At 44.9% G+C, this 17366-nt stretch overlaps 1 protein-coding gene across 1 annotated transcript in view; it reads left to right on the forward strand.

Moving 5' to 3' along the window:
• Positions 1 to 17366, forward strand: part of Pou2f3 (POU class 2 homeobox 3) — a 78082-nt gene that overhangs the window by 23547 nt on the left and 37169 nt on the right. The window contains exon 3 of the mRNA XM_010629246.2: positions 2079 to 2110. Coding sequence (XP_010627548.1) covers positions 2079 to 2110 — 32 coding nt within the window. The remainder of the gene's footprint in view (positions 1 to 2078; positions 2111 to 17366) is intronic.

A 17366-nucleotide genomic window follows, 5' to 3' on the forward strand; every position in this document is an offset into this window, starting at 1 on the left:
TTCTGCCACCAGCCTAGTCCTCCCTGAGGACCATTCCATGGAGAAAGCCCACCCCCTGGAAATCATCTTGACTGCTTTCTTCTCTTTGTACTCTGCAACCTCTCCATCAACCAGTACTGTCAGGAGTATACTCAAAATGAGTCCTAAATCCAGATCCTTTCACTGCTTAAACTGCTACCTTTCTTTCTTGCCTGCAGCCCTCTCTGCTCTCTTGCCCCCGTTTCCTCACCAGCCAGTCACTGCAGGGTGAAGATCTAAGTCAGACCATGTTATTCCTCTGCTCAAATCCTCAAAGTACTCACCATCTTCCCTGGGGTGTGAGCTGCTGACATCACCATGATCCCATATCACCTCACTCCTGCTGCTTCTCCCCAGCCATGCAGAACTCACTACCATTGTTCCTTGGCATGCCTCAGGACCTTTCCTTTATCTGGACTGACCTTCTGCCAGACCTCCAAATGGTGGAGATCCTGCTCCGTTCAGTGCAAATGTTACCTCCCCTGAGTGGCTTTTATTATCCTTCTTTTTTCCTTCTGGTGTTTAAGACAGAACCTGAGGCCTCCCACATGTTAGGCAAGTGCTGTACCACTGAACCACATCCCCAACCCCTTATCCAGCTTCAGATACTCTCCCTCGCCCTTCTATGATTTACCATTCTGCGGAGTAATTATCTCTAAGTTAAATTATGTTATGGATTTGTTTGCTTATTCCTTTTTTATCTCCTCATTAAGAAAAGAAGTTCTATGAGGCTGGCAACTTCTGCCACCTTCTACATCATATTCCTGGTACCCAGAACAGTGCCTGGCACTGTCTGTGCTCAGCAAATACTTGTTGAATTACTGAATTTGTTCTTCTGTCAAATCTTTAAAAATTAGTTCTTGATAGGCCAACTTGACAATGTCACAAATGGATTTCTTTTAATCAGGTGGATAATTTTTTCCTGTAAGCACAAATATTTGAGTGTGTGGGCCCTTCTTGCCTTCACCTCCCTTTACATAGTGTATATATTGTTTTAACTAATCTCAACATCAGCTTCTACTGGAGCTCAGTTTGGGCCGCAGCATATTCCTGCTGGGTCCATGTCCTTTTATCTTCTGCTGCTCCTGTGCTGCCAGCCCTGTTGCTCTCAGAGATGCCTCTTCTCACCTCTCAGGTACCTCTTGGGACTCTGATCTGTGTTAGGAACTGTGGTTCCTTTGTGGCCAGGAAGCCAGCCTGGGAAACTTAGTGAGGCCTCATCTCAAAATAAACTAAAGGGGATGTAGATGTATCCCAGTGGTACAGTGCTTGTCTAACATATGAAGACCCCTAGGTTCAATCCCCAACACCACAAAAAGAGCAGACGGTAAAAATCTATGCAGAATGGTAAACATCCACGAGGAGAAACAAGTATAAAAAGGACTATACAACAATGTTAGTTATGGTTGCCTCTTTTCTATTACTTTAGACATTTTCTGTACCTCAAAGTTTGTCTATTAAGTATGTATTTACTTTTTCAGCCTTATATTTATTGTAAAAGGAAAAAGATGAACAAAACAAGTAATAAAATTTGTGGGGGAGGGAACAAGACAGATACCTGTATATCTGACTTGATTCAGTTGCCATCACCTCCGGAGTGCTGGGCTGAGAGGGGGGACTTCTTACCTTAAATTCCTTAGGCCCCATGGCTAACCCTTTCACATTCACCCATGGAGGGATGGAACAGCTACCTGCTGCAGGGTTTTTTTTTTTTTTTTTTTTTTTTTTTTTTTTTTGCAGTAAAGGATAAAGTGTGCAGGGAAGGAGCCCTCTGGTTGATGTGGCACCTCTCCACTCAAAGACTCTGACTTGCTATGTGACCTTGCACAATCCAGCTTGCCTTCCAATGGGATGCTTTCATGGGCTGTCCACTCTCCTGGGGAAACTTTCCCAAGATATTTCCAGAAAACAGGGTGAGGAGGAGCAAACCATTAGGGGAGGTAGGTGCTCCCTTTTGAGAACAAAGACATGCTCTTCTCAACACCCTTTTTTTCTTCTAACAAGCACCCTCTTTCTGGCCTGCAAGCAACTAATATGTATATATTTGTTATTTCTTCCAGGAGATCGGAATGGCCTAGATTTCAACAGACAGGTAAGAACTTGGGTCAGAAGAAACATTTATCTTATGAATTTTGGGAATGTTATGTGTGTGGGAATATAAAGAAGATTAAGTACAGTTTGGGGTGGTTATTAATAGACACCTAGCTCTCAGCAGTAAAGGACCCTAGATCCAGCCTCTCACCCCAACCATGACCCAGCGTTGGGGTCTCCTCTTCAGATCACTCCAGAGTGCTGACAAATGGAGCAGCGTTTAGCATGAGCCACGTGCCCTATGTAGTCCTGCGTGAAACGGGGTCTGGAAATCTAAAACCACAGCACTGTGCCCAGATTTGGCCTAAGTACATCTTAGTGAGTCTGTTGCATGAACTATGTGGAGAGGAATCTATAGACACTGTGCCTGTGTTTCTGTAGGGAGCACCTAATTGAAAGAAAGTTAATAGGGACCATGACAAGGACAATGGAAGAGCTCAGAAAAGAGCCCTAACCAGACTTGGGGGACAGTTAAACACATCTGAAAGGCAACCAAGTTGAGCAAAGTTACACTAAGTTAGAAGGGCTTTGGGCAGGGGCAGGTGCTGTTGGAAAGATTTTGTGTTGGGGGTGAGTAAAGAAAAGGGTGACGCAGAGGGAGAGGACTTTACCCCTTGAAGTTTCAGGCTGATGGGGAACCTGGCAGGTGGGAGGTAAAACAGGAAGCACTGTCCAAAGCATCAGTAGGAGTGGGAGAGTTTGCAGGAGGAAAAAGTGTAAGCTGGAGAAAAAACGGGAAACAATAATGGGAGCCTTAGAGTGGGGCACAGGGGAGAGAGTTAGATGCAAAATTAGAAAGCCTTGGTTTTGCTCCAATTTCTGCCACTAACTAGCCATATAATTTTGGTTTAATACTTTTGGCATGAGTTTTTTCAGCTAAAAGTTAATAAATAGGGGGAGGCACCTACTTTATGCCAGATATGGAAACACCGAAAATTAAGACACAGTCTCTGTACTGAGGGAGCTCGAAGTCCACACATATATACATATATATATGGGGGTGGTGGCTGAGAGTCTTAAGTGAGTAAGTCTCATCTGTGCTTTGCTTAGGTATGTAAAAAGTATGTCATCTAACAGAAATAGTGAAAATCGATTCTTTCTGGGAACTCAGAGCAGGCTGCCTGGAGGAGGTGGTGTCTGAGCAAAGCTCTGAAGGATGAGGAGGGATTTGTCAAGCAAGGAAGAGTAGGTTGGAGAAGACAGCAGGTGGGAGGGAGCCAAATCCCAACATGGGGTATAGTGGATACCTAGGATTCCTTCCCTGTGTTCTGCTGTTCTGAATTTGGATTTGGGTAGAAGTCTGTGATGGGGCTGGAGATGAAATGCAGACATACATCACACAAGTTCTTTTCCTCCTGTATCTGTAAAATGATCCTAAGCTACTACTAACATTTCCTAAAAGGCTATTAATTCTGGGCACATCCTTTGCAATCAGAGAGAGGAATAATCTTGAGTTTTAAGCCTAAACTTTTTAGGTAGGCAAATTTTATGATTTTGTTCATTAGGAGAGCTGAGAAATTTGCCAACAAATGAAGACCTTCTATCCCTCCCTTCTTCTCTGCCTCCACTGAGATAAACTTTATTAACTAGAGATCTAGGTTAGCTAAGAAGAAGGATTTCCAATCAATGCAGTTTTTTAAATCCTAGAGCAACTACCAAGGAGGGAGGCTATAGAATCAGCTTTTCACTCAAGATCTTTTTTTTTTTCTTCAGCTTTAATTGAGTTTATTGGTACATTTTAGGGACACAGTACAGTTACATTCATTGTTGAGATCATGTACCTATACATGGCAAGTCTTGATTCTCATTTTTTTCCCCTTACCTCTGCCCTCCCTTCACCCCCTCCTCCCCTCCCCATCTACAAACACTTTATTTTCATCTTTTCATTCTCTCACATTTTTTTCTTTTCCCTTTTTACTCTTCCCCTACCCATCCCACCTTCCCTACACCTTTAGCTCCTTTCTTCCCATTTCTAAATGTCAGTAATCTTATTAGAATCTTATGCATTGTTGCAGATTATTCACACCTTCACTCAAGATCTTTCAAAGGAAGAGATTCTTGTCTAGGAGATGGTTTGGCCAGGATTGTCTCAAGGGTGTACTCCCAGGGCTCTGTATCTGCAGGAGAGGGCTAATCAAGTGGGGTTGTGGGTTCTGCCCTATCTGACCTCCCCCAAAACCCTGGGGCCCACCTTTCACTGCCCTGGGCCTCGGACAGGAACTGCAGGGAGGAGGCTGCCCCACTCCAAGATGTGGCTATGCCAGCCTGCTGGAAGGTAGCCAGCTGCACAGGCTTGGTGGGTTTGGCTGCCTCTGTGATCCATCTAGAGCTTGAGAAATGCTTGTGCTGATTACAAAGCTCTGGGCAGGTTCTTGGGCTCCAGCCAGGCTACAGGGAGGCCTCTGACCCTTTGGCCATCTTATGGAGTACAGTTCCCCACCAGCTGGCTCCTGGAGTAGGCTCACTTTGGCTTATTTTCCCTGGATGAGCCTTGTGGAATGGATTATTCCCCCAGCCCCAGCCCAGGAATGGTTTGGATTTCTCATTACTGCCAAGGGCAGACCCAGTAGTTCTGTGATTTGGGGAGAAGTTTGGAAGGAGAGATACTCAGCCTGGTTGTGCTTATGTACACACTTGGCAGGAGCTCTTCTTGCTCACAAGCATAACCATAGCCTTCCTGAGGCTCCACCCTTACCCTCTTACTCTCCCTCAGAGGCCATCTGATACCATACTCTCACACTCACCTCCACACCTCCACAGGTGAGCTGCAGGTGCTACCCAGGCCACTGCTTGGCAGTCATACCTCATGCTCCATGGCCAGGGAAGTGGACACTCAACACACTTTATCTTATTTAATTCTCATTGGAAACCAGTGAGGTAACTGTGTTATTAACCCTATTTAACAGGTGAGGAAACTGCCTCCCAGACAGCCCTGCCTTTTTCAGCAGTGATGTAAGAGATTTAGTAACTTGATGAAGTCACACAACTGACAGGATCAAGATTTGAACTCATGTTTCCTTGACTCCAGAGCTCACTTTTCCCACTGTGTCCTCCTTTGCAGTCTTTCAACTTCTCTCTTCTGGTATACACACATACTTCTTGGGGAGAGGCCTGGGAGCAGACTCTCAGTGTGACTTCATGGTGACTAAGTGGAAGGAAGTGGGAGGCAGAGGGAGTGGGGAGGAGAGGAAAGTATGATTGTGGAGGAATGGCTTGGGTCAGACACAGAGGAGGTGTTGGAAGACACAGGAGAGCAGGGGAAGAACCACTGCCCTTGGTAGGGCTCCTGTTGAAAGCCCCAGGCTAGCTAGTGTGATTGGGAATTGCAGCTTAGTGCTGGGTAACCAACAATCCCAAGTTTGCATGAACAAGGAATGTTGGCTCATCCAATGTCCATGCACTGTTTCTATGTCAAGCCTCTTAACTTCCTGAGATCAGGAAGACAGCCTGAACTCGTTCTGAGGATAGCTGTGGGGAAGGCAAAGAACTCTGAAGTCCCTCAGTCCCCAGGGTACATAAGTTGAAAAGCAATAGGGAATGGCCAGGTCTCTGGATGGAGACTCAGAAGTCCTGGGTTCCCACACAGTCTGCCCCTCACTTGCTGCTGCCCTTATGCAAACCTCTTCTTCCTGGGCCTTAATTTCCTCATGTATGAAATGAAAACGTGTAGATGAGATGATGTCTATGGGCCCTGACAGTCTGTGTGCTATGGTGCCATCATTTTTCTTTTCTTTCTTTCTTTTTTTTCTTTTTTTGTACCGGGAATCAAACTCAGGGCCTTGCACTTGCCAGGCAGATGCTGCCCCACTGAGCTACATCCCCAGCCTTGCTGTCATTTTTCTTATGCTATGTTCTGACTGGTTAGTTAGATTTTGACTTTCACTCTCCTGGTATTTATGTTTGCTATGAAGAGAAACAGGGAAGAGAGTCACCCTAAACTGTAGGAAGTCAGGGAAAATAGATTCCAGGCAACATTTTGCACCTTTATGATCAAGTGTGACCCAGTAAAAGAATCATTTGAAGTGTAGGAGCAGAGATAGAAGAATCTAGTGGACCACATCTGGAGCCTCCATTCATTCCTTGAATATTTAACCATTGTTTTTTTTGTTTGTTTGTTTGTTTTTTTCCTGGTACCAGGGATCCAACTTAAGACCTTGCATTTGCCAGGAAGGCGCAGTGCCGCTGAGCTAAATCTCCAGCCCCATATTTAGCCACTCTTAATTGTTAGATAGAGGATATTATTTGCAAGAAGATAAACTGTAATATTCATAGTGGACTCTGTAAGAGACGTGAGTCTGAGCTCTGGGACACTGCCTAATGAAAATACAGAGAGATGGTGTTGGAAGTGCACAGCAAAGGAAAGATAAGACTTTGACTGGCAGGCAGACATGGCAACAATGCTCTAGCATAGGAGACAGTGGGTGTGAAGACTTGCTGTTGAAAAGGGTGCAGCTTTGCAGAATGCTGAGAGGACTGACAAGGGATGAGTTGCTGGAGGACGACGTTGGAGGTGTGGGTTGGGACAGATTAGGAGGAGCTCTGAATGCCCAAGAAGAAGTATGGAGTTTATCTCATGGGCAGTAGGAAGCCAGCAGGTATTTTTAAGCCTAGTTAGTTTCATTCCATGGAAGAGCTTTGTAGAGTATGGGTGAGGTGGGAAGAGAGGATGGATGAAGGGCCCATGCAGGAGAGGCCAGACGGAAAGCTGATGCAAGGGGCACAAGTGGGCCACACTAAGGGCACATATTCTAGCACACAAAGCCAGATTACCTGGGGTTTGAAACTTAGCTTTGCACTACATGACTGTGATATTAGGCAAGTTCTTCCCACTCTTTGCCTCAACCTTCTCATCTGTAAAATGGGGAGAATGCTGGTGTCTGGCTCACAGAATGGTTGTACAGGTCGCGTGAAATGTGAATATGTGTGTGTATCTCTTAGGCAAGTGTCTGGAACATATATACTGCATAAGTATTTTCTGTTATTACTGTATCTGCAGACGTGGAGGATTCAGATTTGAGAATGCTGAGATAAAGATCAGGAGGACTTTGACAACAGGTTGTATATGGACAGCAAAGGAGAGTCATATGTAAATTTGAGATTTCTGGCTTGGGATGTTGGAACTGCATCAGGATTGAATATGGAGCAAACTTGTCCAGAGGGTGGGAGGAAAAATAGGAACAGATAACGATCTACAGGTGCTCAATACATGCTAAGAAATTGGGATCTGGAGCCAGGAGACCGATCAGGACTGGAGATGGATATCTGGGAGTCACCATCAAATAGTGCTGCATGAGGTGATGGGAGGGAGGGAGGCTGCCTAGGGAGAATATGCAGAGCAGGAAAAGGTCCAAGGACAGACCTGGAGGAGAGGGAAGGCTTAAGGACAGCTGAAGAGTGAGTGCCTGTAGATGAGACTAAGCAGGAATGGTGAAAAGGATGGGAGGAGAGCTATGTCCACCAAGGAGAAATTTTCATTAAGGTGGAGAGAGAAAACAGCATCAGAACATGCAGACATACTGTAGAGCCCAGAGGTTAAAAGTGGGCTCGTGGGTTGCACAGTGGGGCAAATAGCAATGGCCTTATTGTAGTGTCTGTAGTGCCCAGATGAAAGCAGTGCCAGGTGGCCACAGCTGATGGTTGAGTAGGAGTTAAGAAAGTGATGGAGATTTGGATTATACAATTCTGTTTCGCGGAAGGGGGCTGATGAAGTAATAAACATGAAGAGAAGGCTTTGGGGGCCTGGGAGAGACTTGAGAGGGGTAGAGAAAAGATTCAGTATAGAAGAGAGGACATGGAGGTGGTAGTGGTGGAGGAACCAGTATAGGGCTTAGCCTAGAAGAGGGAGGCGCTTTTGAGAGGGAGGGAGGCTAGCTGCCCTGTTATTGAGTCCAGGAACCCTGAGGAGTGGATCTGTTCACCATGGAGCTCCTCTATTCCATTTCCTGCTCTTTGGACCAACAGCTAACTTCAGAGGAACACTGGGCAGTAGAAATGGCTTAAAGAGGCTCGGGGAGTCCATAGGGACAGGAGCACACCTGGGTGGCCTCAGACCTGCTCTGTTCTGGTGACTTTTAGATCCCCTCATTACTCAGAGCTGTGGGTTTCTGCCAAACAGATCAGGGCATGGTTTTGTGTATGGTGTTAGATGTTGTCTTGCTGCAGGGCTTCTCAAAAGTTCTGTGAGCCTTGAGGAGGATCTGAAGTGAAGTGGCAGGTGTCCTCATCACTAAGGTTCCTGTGCCCAAAGATGAGAATCAGTGGCCTGGGGTTTTCTCCATCCAAGGCTCAGCAGCATTGTGAGCTTGGCTACCAACACATAGCTTTCCTGTGCTGCACTCTGGACTCCCATGCCAGCTTGTCCAGAGAAGTCACCCCCCACCCATATTCCCCTATATAGATAGCAATGGTTATAAACTAACTGGGATTTTTCTTGTTTCCCTGAACATTACAGAGTAACAACCAAGTTTCTCTGGTGGCTCCTGGTGAACACTGATTTGTGGTTTAATAGGCTCAGTGAGTATTTTATCTAAATTCAGTAGTATTCAGCCTAAGGAAAGGTACTGAAGGATCCAGAATGCTGGAGAGGCTTCTCAAGTTGGCAAACAGTCTGTGGTGATTGCAGAATAAAGCCCCTTTGCCAGGACAGCAGGGCATCAGGGTGGCTGAGCTCAGACAGCAAGGGAGGAAATAAACTGACTGGGTTTGATTGTTTAGTTCTATATACCTATACTTATCCTGGTATTGGAAAGTCAGAGAGGAGTACAACGTGGTCTCTGTCCACAGGAGCAGCCCAGTGAGGAGGAGAATGGAAGGGAGGTCCAGAGAAAGAAGCTGCTGTTATGTCCATGGGGCTAATTCAGCCAGTCTAAGCCAGCCATACGGACTAATTGAGCCTCCAGTTGTCAGGTCCAACATGCCTGAGGGGAGCTCTCATCTTGTGAAAGACCTGGTAGCCGGAGAGTAAAGAAAGGCAAAACACTCTTGTTCCTCTGAGGATTATTTCCTTCTGCAGCAGGATCCAGCTTACTTCCAGTCTTACACTTCCAGGTGGAGAAAGACTTACTGGGGGTGAAGGGGCAGGCTATAAGAAAGAAGCGGCTCATGGTAGTGAATCCCTGTAGTCCCAGCACCCTGGGAGGCTGAAGCAAGAGGATTACAGGTTTGAGTCAGCCCAAGAAACTTAACAAGTGAGTAAGAGCCTGTCTCAAGTGAAAAAAAAAAAAGGCTTAAAAATATAGCTCGATGCAAAGACCCTGTGTTCAATCCCCAGTAGTGCAGTAGGTAGATAGATAGATAGATGATAGATAGATAGATAGATAGATAGATAGATAGATAGATAGATAGATAGATAGACAGACAGATGAGGAGCTAGCAAATCACATCTTGTCAACCCTAAGCAGTAGGGTTGGGATTTAGGGTATCAGTACATAACATCCCTCTTTTCTCTCACCCTCCAAGGCAGCAAAGCAATTGAAAATAGATTCAACAGCCTGAAAAATACAATTGTATTGGAGATAGAGTGTTGTGTTTTTGTTTTTCCTTTGTTGGTTTGTTTTGAGATAGGATTTGGATGAATGGCCACAAGGCGATTTCTAAGACTTCACTGCAGAATTAACCATATTCACCAGACAGAGAGCTGGCAGAGAACAGACCTGAAAGTTCCCTCTTCCTTGACAGGCAAATCTGAAAAGAGGACCCAGAAGGGATCAAGTAACACTCCTCCCCAGCTTTCTTCTAAACTTATTCTCCTTATTAGACCCAGGGTCATTTGTAATACGGATTTGGAAAGGCCTCTTTAATATCCTAAAATGAAATTTATAGAAAATAGGGATAAAAAATTTCTAAAATCCTCTAATTTGAATAAAAAGGAGAAAACAAAGTAATGTATAATGAAAAAGTATATATTTCAGTGAATAAATCCTTGGACATAATCTCCCAGAAGGATTCTTGAAACAACAGGATGTAGTTGTTTCAGACACAAATACAGACATGTATTGGGATGCTCTAGTAAGAGTTCTGAAGCCATGGTTAGGGCAGGAAGTGGAACTTGTTGGAAGAGCACTATCTACTATATGTAAGGCCCTCAGTTTGATGCCCAGCACTGCAAAGTAAATAAAACCATGATTTTTCCATAATGTTAAACAACTCTTGGTAAAGCTCCAAATAAAATAATTATTTCCTCCATGCAGAGAATGACATCCCTGGGAAAAGTGTATATTAAAAGTATGTATAAGACATTTCATTTTTGCATAAAAAAATGGAATTGGATTGTAGACTTATATGATCAAAGGCAGGCTATTCACCAGTGCAAACATCTGGTGGGACATTTGAAAACTGTATAAAAGTTGTTCAGAACATAAGTGCTACTTGTTTGGTAATATTTTGTGGTGTGAGATGTATAGAATACCCTCTCTCTGCCCAAAAGTGCTAACTGAGCCAGAAAAAACACCACATGGAACTTAGAAAACATATTTAAGGGTAGCAATCACTTCCAGTGAGAACAGCTCACCTTGACCCACCAAAGAGGCAGAGAGCTGGTTGTACCCTGACAGCAGACCTTCTTCCAAATAGGGATACAAGGCAGTGGGACCTGGAGGCTCCCCTGGCACTGGGAAATGCATCCTAGAAGTAACACATAGAGCTCCTGTCCTCTGAGAACTCAGCTTGCTGTCCAGAGAGGGAGAGGGTCCAGAAGCCCCTGCAAACATCAGAGGGAGCAATGTGGAGCCCAGGCCACTTCTGCAGCACATGAGCTGGCCTGACCAGGTAACAAGGTGTAGAGCAGAATTTGCAGGCAAGAAATAGTTGGCAACATTAAATTATCCCACTGGGCTTGGTGACATAAGACTGTAATCCCAGTAACTCAGGAAGCTGAGGCAGGAGGATAATAAATTCAAGGCTAGCCTAGGGAGCTTAGCAAGATAGTAAAAAAAATTTTTAAACATTTTTTATATGGGATGGATATTGAGCCCACTGGTAGAGTGCTTGCCTAGCATGTACAAGGCTCTAAGTTCAATCTCGAGTACATACATACCTGCATGACTGCCTTCTCCAAAGTGACTTCCCCATTGTACTCATAATATATATGATAATATAACAGTGATTGAACTCTGATTGCATTTTATGCACTGAGTGCAAACTTTTACATACATTATTTCTTTTAGCATTTGCAGTGACCCTGTGAGGTAATCCTCCCTAGTGGAAAGGCAGGTCTGAATCATTCGTGTTCTATAGATGAGGAAACAGGGGTGCTGAATAGTTAAGGGCTTTTCCATGATCACATTGTCTATACATGGAGGTATGGATTTACAGCTGGGCCTGCCAGCCTCCCAGCTCCATGGCTCCTCCCACTCTGCTGCCCTGCTTATCTTGGAGGAGGCAGTGTGATGAGTGCAGAGAAAACGCCAGATTGCCCATCTTGCTCAATGAGTATTTGTGCTCAGCCCCCTCATCCAATGATGAGAATAGTAATACAGTACTACCCTCTTCCTAGGATGTTGTAAGGATTAATACAGTTAAGATCTGTAAGGTACTTAGTATAGTCTCTGGCACACAGTAATCCACAAAAAAATCAGCAGCTCTTAATTTTTTCTGATGAATGGCAGTCCTTCCTTTTCTTTTCTTCTTTCCCTGTGTGCCTGCTTAGCTGGGCTTGAACCAGGTTAAATGGGCTGCTGACACTACTAGATAGATTTTTTTTTCCCCCTTGGAGCTATCATCTCTCAATCTATGCCATACCAACCTCCCCAAACTTGGGTGGAGAGACAATAAATACATTTGCTTTTGGAGAGGTGGAAGCTTGTCCTCTTTTGCCAGCCATAGTTGGTGCTTTGGCCTGAGGCCTGAGCCTCAGACACCTGAGTGTCTGTTGTTTCCTGTTTGTACCTGGGCAGCACCCCCAATACTGGGTGGGCCAGCCTTGTGGAGAACAGGGTAGTAAGCAGCAGGGAAGAATGAAGCAGTTGTCTGAGTTCTTGGGAGGCATATCCTTAGTACTTGCTGGCTTACCTGGTAGCTACAATCACTGCACCAAAGCCCTTCTGCTGAGTGGGGTCTGGGTCTTGCTGGTTCTGACTCTAGTACAGCTATGAGACCATGGAAACATTCTGAAAGTTTCATCTTAGCTGTGAAAATGAAAGAGGGAGAGGAGGTAGTTAGGTCCTCTCACTAATTCTGCAGGCATCAGGAAATGGGTTTTCTTTGGAGAGATCAGTGAGTTGCATTTGGTGGCTACAGATTCTGGTGAAACTAAAAGCAGGGCCAGCCCTTCTTCTTCTTCTCCCAAGGAGTCTCTTTGGAACAAAGGTCTTGAAAGGGAAACCAGATGTGGTCCCAAACAATCATAGACGTTAATACTATTAACTAAGTTTATAACAGACACTAGGCAGAATATTTTGCAAGCAGTAGCTCCTTACAACTCTATAGCAACCCAAAGAAGTCGATTTTATAATTTCCATTTTACAGATTAAGAAAGAGAGGCTAAAAGAAGTCAAGAGACTTGCTTAGGGTCAGGATTCACAACAAGGTTTATGTGATGTGCCAGATATACTACATAGGTTATATCTTATTTAATATTACTTAATCCTTACAACAACCCAGTGAAGTAAGCATGATTATTCCCATCACATAGCTGGAGAAACTATAGCTCAAAGAGGTTAAGTAACCTGCCCAAGGTGGAGTTCAGATGTAAGACAGGCCTATCTGACTTTCCTCCATATCAGGCTGCTTTTGAGAAAGAGAGGAGAGGGAGAGCATGAGAGGAAGAAGGCTTCTACCAATGAAACAGGTCCTACAGTGACCCAGAATTCCTCATTCGATGTGTCCAGAACTTTTCCAGATCTCCAGATACCCCTCACTCACTCCAGTTCCCACAGACATCTCCTGACTGGGGCTTGTGGCTGGGAAGCAGAGATAGCATCTGCAGGCCCAGGGAGGGTTGCCAGGAGATGGGTGGGGTGGAAAAGGGTTTCCACCCAAAGAGGGTTCCCCGGGAGAGCCACCTCCCTGGGCCTGTGCGTGAGAAGGGCTCAGGGAGGAGAGGTGTTTGTGTGTGTACCTGTAGGCCAGGGGTGGGCCCTGGCTTTCTCTCTGCCCCCAAGGCAGAGGGCTGTCAAGGCAGCTCTAATAACCTGCAGAGTGTACTTCTCTAAGAATCACAGTTTCAGCCAAAAATAAACTCCTACCTCAAACTGCCCCCAGTTCTGCCTGCCATGGCTTTGGAGGCCATGCTCAGGGCTCAGGTGCTGTTTCTTTTCTTCTTCTTCTTCTTTTTTTTTTTTCTTTTTAGTCTTTATTAAGTTTATCCATACATTTTAGGTATACAATACAGTTACATTCATCATTGGGATCTTGTACCTTTGCATGACTTATCTTGGTTCTTATTTTTCCCCATTCCCCAGCCCTCCCTTCACCCTCCACACTTCCCCGTTTACAAAGACAATGTTTCCATGTTGTTCCTTTTCAGGTGTTTTTTCTTATCCCTTTTTACCTTTCCCCTACTTCCATTCCCTGCCTGATTCCCCAGTCACCTCTCATGCTGTGTCCCTCTGCTTAACAACTTATATAGAATTTCTTTAAACCAGTAACCTTTTTTCTCCCCTTAAAGAAACTGTGTGAAGTGGCTATTTCTATTCTCATTCAACAAATAAGGGAAAAGAGGCTCAGGATGATAGTGTGACTCGCAATTAATTGGCAGAGCTGGAACTTGATCCATTTCCTTATGCAGTACCTATTGATCTCAGGTAGTGTGGTCAGTGCTGGTTCCTTTTCTCCACCCCCAGCTTATTCCACTGATCACTGCTGCCCTCATTGCCCCAGTAAGTAGGTCCTAGGCCTCTGCTGCTCGGGGCCAGATCATGTGTGGAGATTTCCCTCCCTGTCCCACGCACAGCCTCCCAATACCTCTGGCTCCAAACCTCCTTTGCTCACATCTTGTTGTGTTTTGCTCTGTTGGCAGTCCCTCTCCTGCACTGGCATCTTTGAATGCCTCTTCCCGTCGACTTGGTTAGCATGGATTGCTACAGGGCACCTCTGGGTCCAGCCCCATAGAGGACAGTGTGGTGGACATAGGTCTGGCTGGGTTCAAATCTCAGCTCTACCAATAGGAGCTGAATAATCTGGTCACTTATGCTTTCCAAGCCTCAGTTGCCCCTCTGTAAAATGGGGGGAATAACAACACCAAGTTTAAAATGCTGTTAGGAGAATTAAGTGAGATTTTGCCATTTCAATAATTTTACAGAAGCGTCAGTACCAGTTGCCCTATTACACGTCATTCTGTCTCCAGTTTACCCCTTCTTCTCACCCTTGTCTTTGGGAGGCTCTGGAAACCTCTAGAGCTGGAAGGTCCACTCAGATCCCCCAACTGCTGGTCTCCCTGTGACTTTCCTTACCTGTGCCCTATGTCTGACTCAGCCATGACAAGAGCTATAATGAGAAAGACTTGTTCTGTGCCAGGTAAACACAGGCAAGACTCACTAGACTGAACAAGGTGGTTTTTGAAATATTGTATGCAAATCAGTTTCATAAATGAAATCTTACTTTTCTTTAATAAGAGAACCTGCATTTAGAAAAAATAGTAGAATAATTCTTTCATAGAACAAAGAATGCCCTTTTGTAGTTAGTTGGAGCCAAACATTCTCTGTAAGATTTGCATAAAGTGAATTTTATGTTAATCTTACTTTTTCTCTTTTGGTGACATCTCAAGATGTGTAATCCTAACAAAGGGTTTTTAAATCTTAACCTAGGTTGTTGCTGTGAATGGGCTCGTCTGAGAAGGTGGATGTGGATTTTGCAGACTACTTATGTAGCTAGTAAATTAGGGCCTAAAAGGATTTGGATACCCACTCCCAAAGCAGGCAGGCATTGGTTTCTGCAAGGTTAGTGGTGGAGGGCTTCTTTGCTCCTAGCTCTGGGCTGGGACCTTGGTGCTGAGAGGAGTGTATTAGGCTGAACTTGGACTCTGAGGCACACAGTGCCAGGCCAGAAAGGTTAATGCTTCCCTGTCCTGGACAGAAAACAAAGAAGCTGGGAGAGCTCTGATTAGAAGCAGAACCCACTTCCTTTCTGAGGATTTGGTGTTTTCTCTTAAGGCCCAGTGGGGTTGGCTCATGGGGTCCTCCCTGGAGTCTGGCTTTTCCCATGTGGGTCTTGGGGGAAGGAGTACTTTTATGACATACAGAAAGGTGGGGGTCAGTGGGGCCTGTGTTTGTGACTTTGCCCAGGATGTGACAATGCACCAAAGACTTGGTGTTCCTATAGTGGCTTCCCATTCCTCCATACTCCCTAGGTAGGACTCCAAGGGAATAGGATCCACAAAGTTCAATCTCACAAGAGACTTCCAGTCACCCTCTTTCCTCAGGACTTCCAAGTACTGCCTGCATGCTTGTTACAAGTGAGATGCCTCTTCGGAATGGAGGGGTCCGAAGGCAGTGAGGAACACAGAAGGAGACATACGGATTCTGCCTTGCATGTATTCAGCCTCTACCCCCACCCCCACCAGCCCTGTCCCCATGAAACTCCCATGCATCTTCCCAGCCTCAGCCAAAATACCTCATTCTGCATGTGGTTCTCCAGGCCCTCCCACTCTACCTCCTGTACTTTGATGGGCTTTTGCTCTGTGTCTGCCTTTCCCTCCAGGCAGTAGTGTATTTGAGAAAAGGGTCTATACTCTACATCATGTTTATTATAGTAGAACAGGGCCTGGCACACAATAGGCATTCAGTCTGTGTTTCCTAAATAAGTTCATGTGTGGACAGTTGGAACGAACCTGCCCCCCACCTTACCTCCTCCGTGGATTTTCTGAATCCCCTCTCTGCTTTCCATGTTGTTTTGCTCCCTGTTGTCTTAGCTCCCAGTCAGTGTCCCACAAAAAGTCATCCCTTTTGCTCAGGAAGGGGAGCTTGTTGGATTTATACAAATAGCAAATGAGGTAGGCCGCATCTAGTAGGCTTTAGTAAATATTTCCTAACTGCAGTATTTGCCAGCTGTTGGTCAAATGGTTTCTGGTAGCTAGGGCCTCAGCTCTGGGACCCAGGACCTGTGTACAGGAGTCTGGCCAAGCCAGCGTGAGGCTGTAATTCAGCTGACGATCCCAAGCCAGAACAGACCCCAAGCCAGAAAGGCCCTTTATGATGTTAGGGGAATCTGCTCCCCTTCTCCTGGCCATTTCAGTGGAAACAGTATGACAGCAGTATCTGTGACATCTATTGTCTTGGTGACTGTATTTTTCACAAACTGAACACATTTGGGGTGAAACTTCAACTCTAGGTCACTCGGGCACATACAGTTTGTGGGGGTTGTTTTCTGTTTTTTGTTTTCTTCTGTTTTTTGCTCTTCCCCTTTGCAGTGCTGTAGATGGAGCCCAGAGCCATGTGCTCCACAGAGCTCCCCTGCTCCCACCCATTGGCTGTCTTTCTATCCTGTGTATCAACAGTTTCATTTCTTTGTGATAGAGCATCTCATGACTCAGTTTTTACTACAATGAAATTCAAATAGTAAAAAGCATAGTGAAGTTTTGTAAAGCTAAATATGCTCCAATTCTGCAACTCGAGATTTTGCATTTGTTGGTGTTAAAATACTTATTTTATATCATGAAACGATGAGAGTAGATACTAGTTACTTTAATATCCTAGTTTGCAAAAATTAAAAAAATTTTTTTTAAAAGATATGTTTGTCACCTCAAAGGCCTAGGACCAAGTGATATCAGTTTCCTAACTACTGACACCTCTCACCCTCAGTCCATGGCCTTGGCCCCACATCTCTGCCAGAGCCCTCCCAGGATTCCAAGTTCACTCCCAGAAGGCAGCCTGCTCCAGGCTTGTGCCTCCCCTGGAATGTAAGGAGTTCTCTCCTGTTAAAGGAGGTGCTTGTTACCTCCCTGTGGGCAATCATTCCTGCCTTAGCTCCAGGCCTGAGTGGATCCCTTTCACATGACAGCCCTTCAATATTTGACATAAGGCACCACCCCTACAGTCTTTTGCTTTCTCTGTAAATATCCTGAGCTCAGTAATTGATTTTACATGTCCTTCTTCCTATTGCCTTCATGAAATCAATTAGATGCAGAAAACAAAAGTACTTTCTTGTCATAGAAAATTTCTTAAGAGTTAAGAAGAAAGACTTTTTAATCCCTATTTAGTCATAGTTCACTTCCCAAAGCTAATTTCTGTTACCAATATAGATATAATATCTAAGATATTTTTTTTCCTCTCTGGATATATAATACAAAATGAAGTATGTAAATGTTGTGGCACTATATATAT

Source organism: Fukomys damarensis, unplaced genomic scaffold (assembly GCF_012274545.1).
Source record: "Fukomys damarensis isolate Sample0158 unplaced genomic scaffold, DMR_v1.0_HiC HiC_scaffold_16, whole genome shotgun sequence".
Lineage (NCBI taxonomy): Eukaryota > Metazoa > Chordata > Mammalia > Rodentia > Bathyergidae > Fukomys > Fukomys damarensis.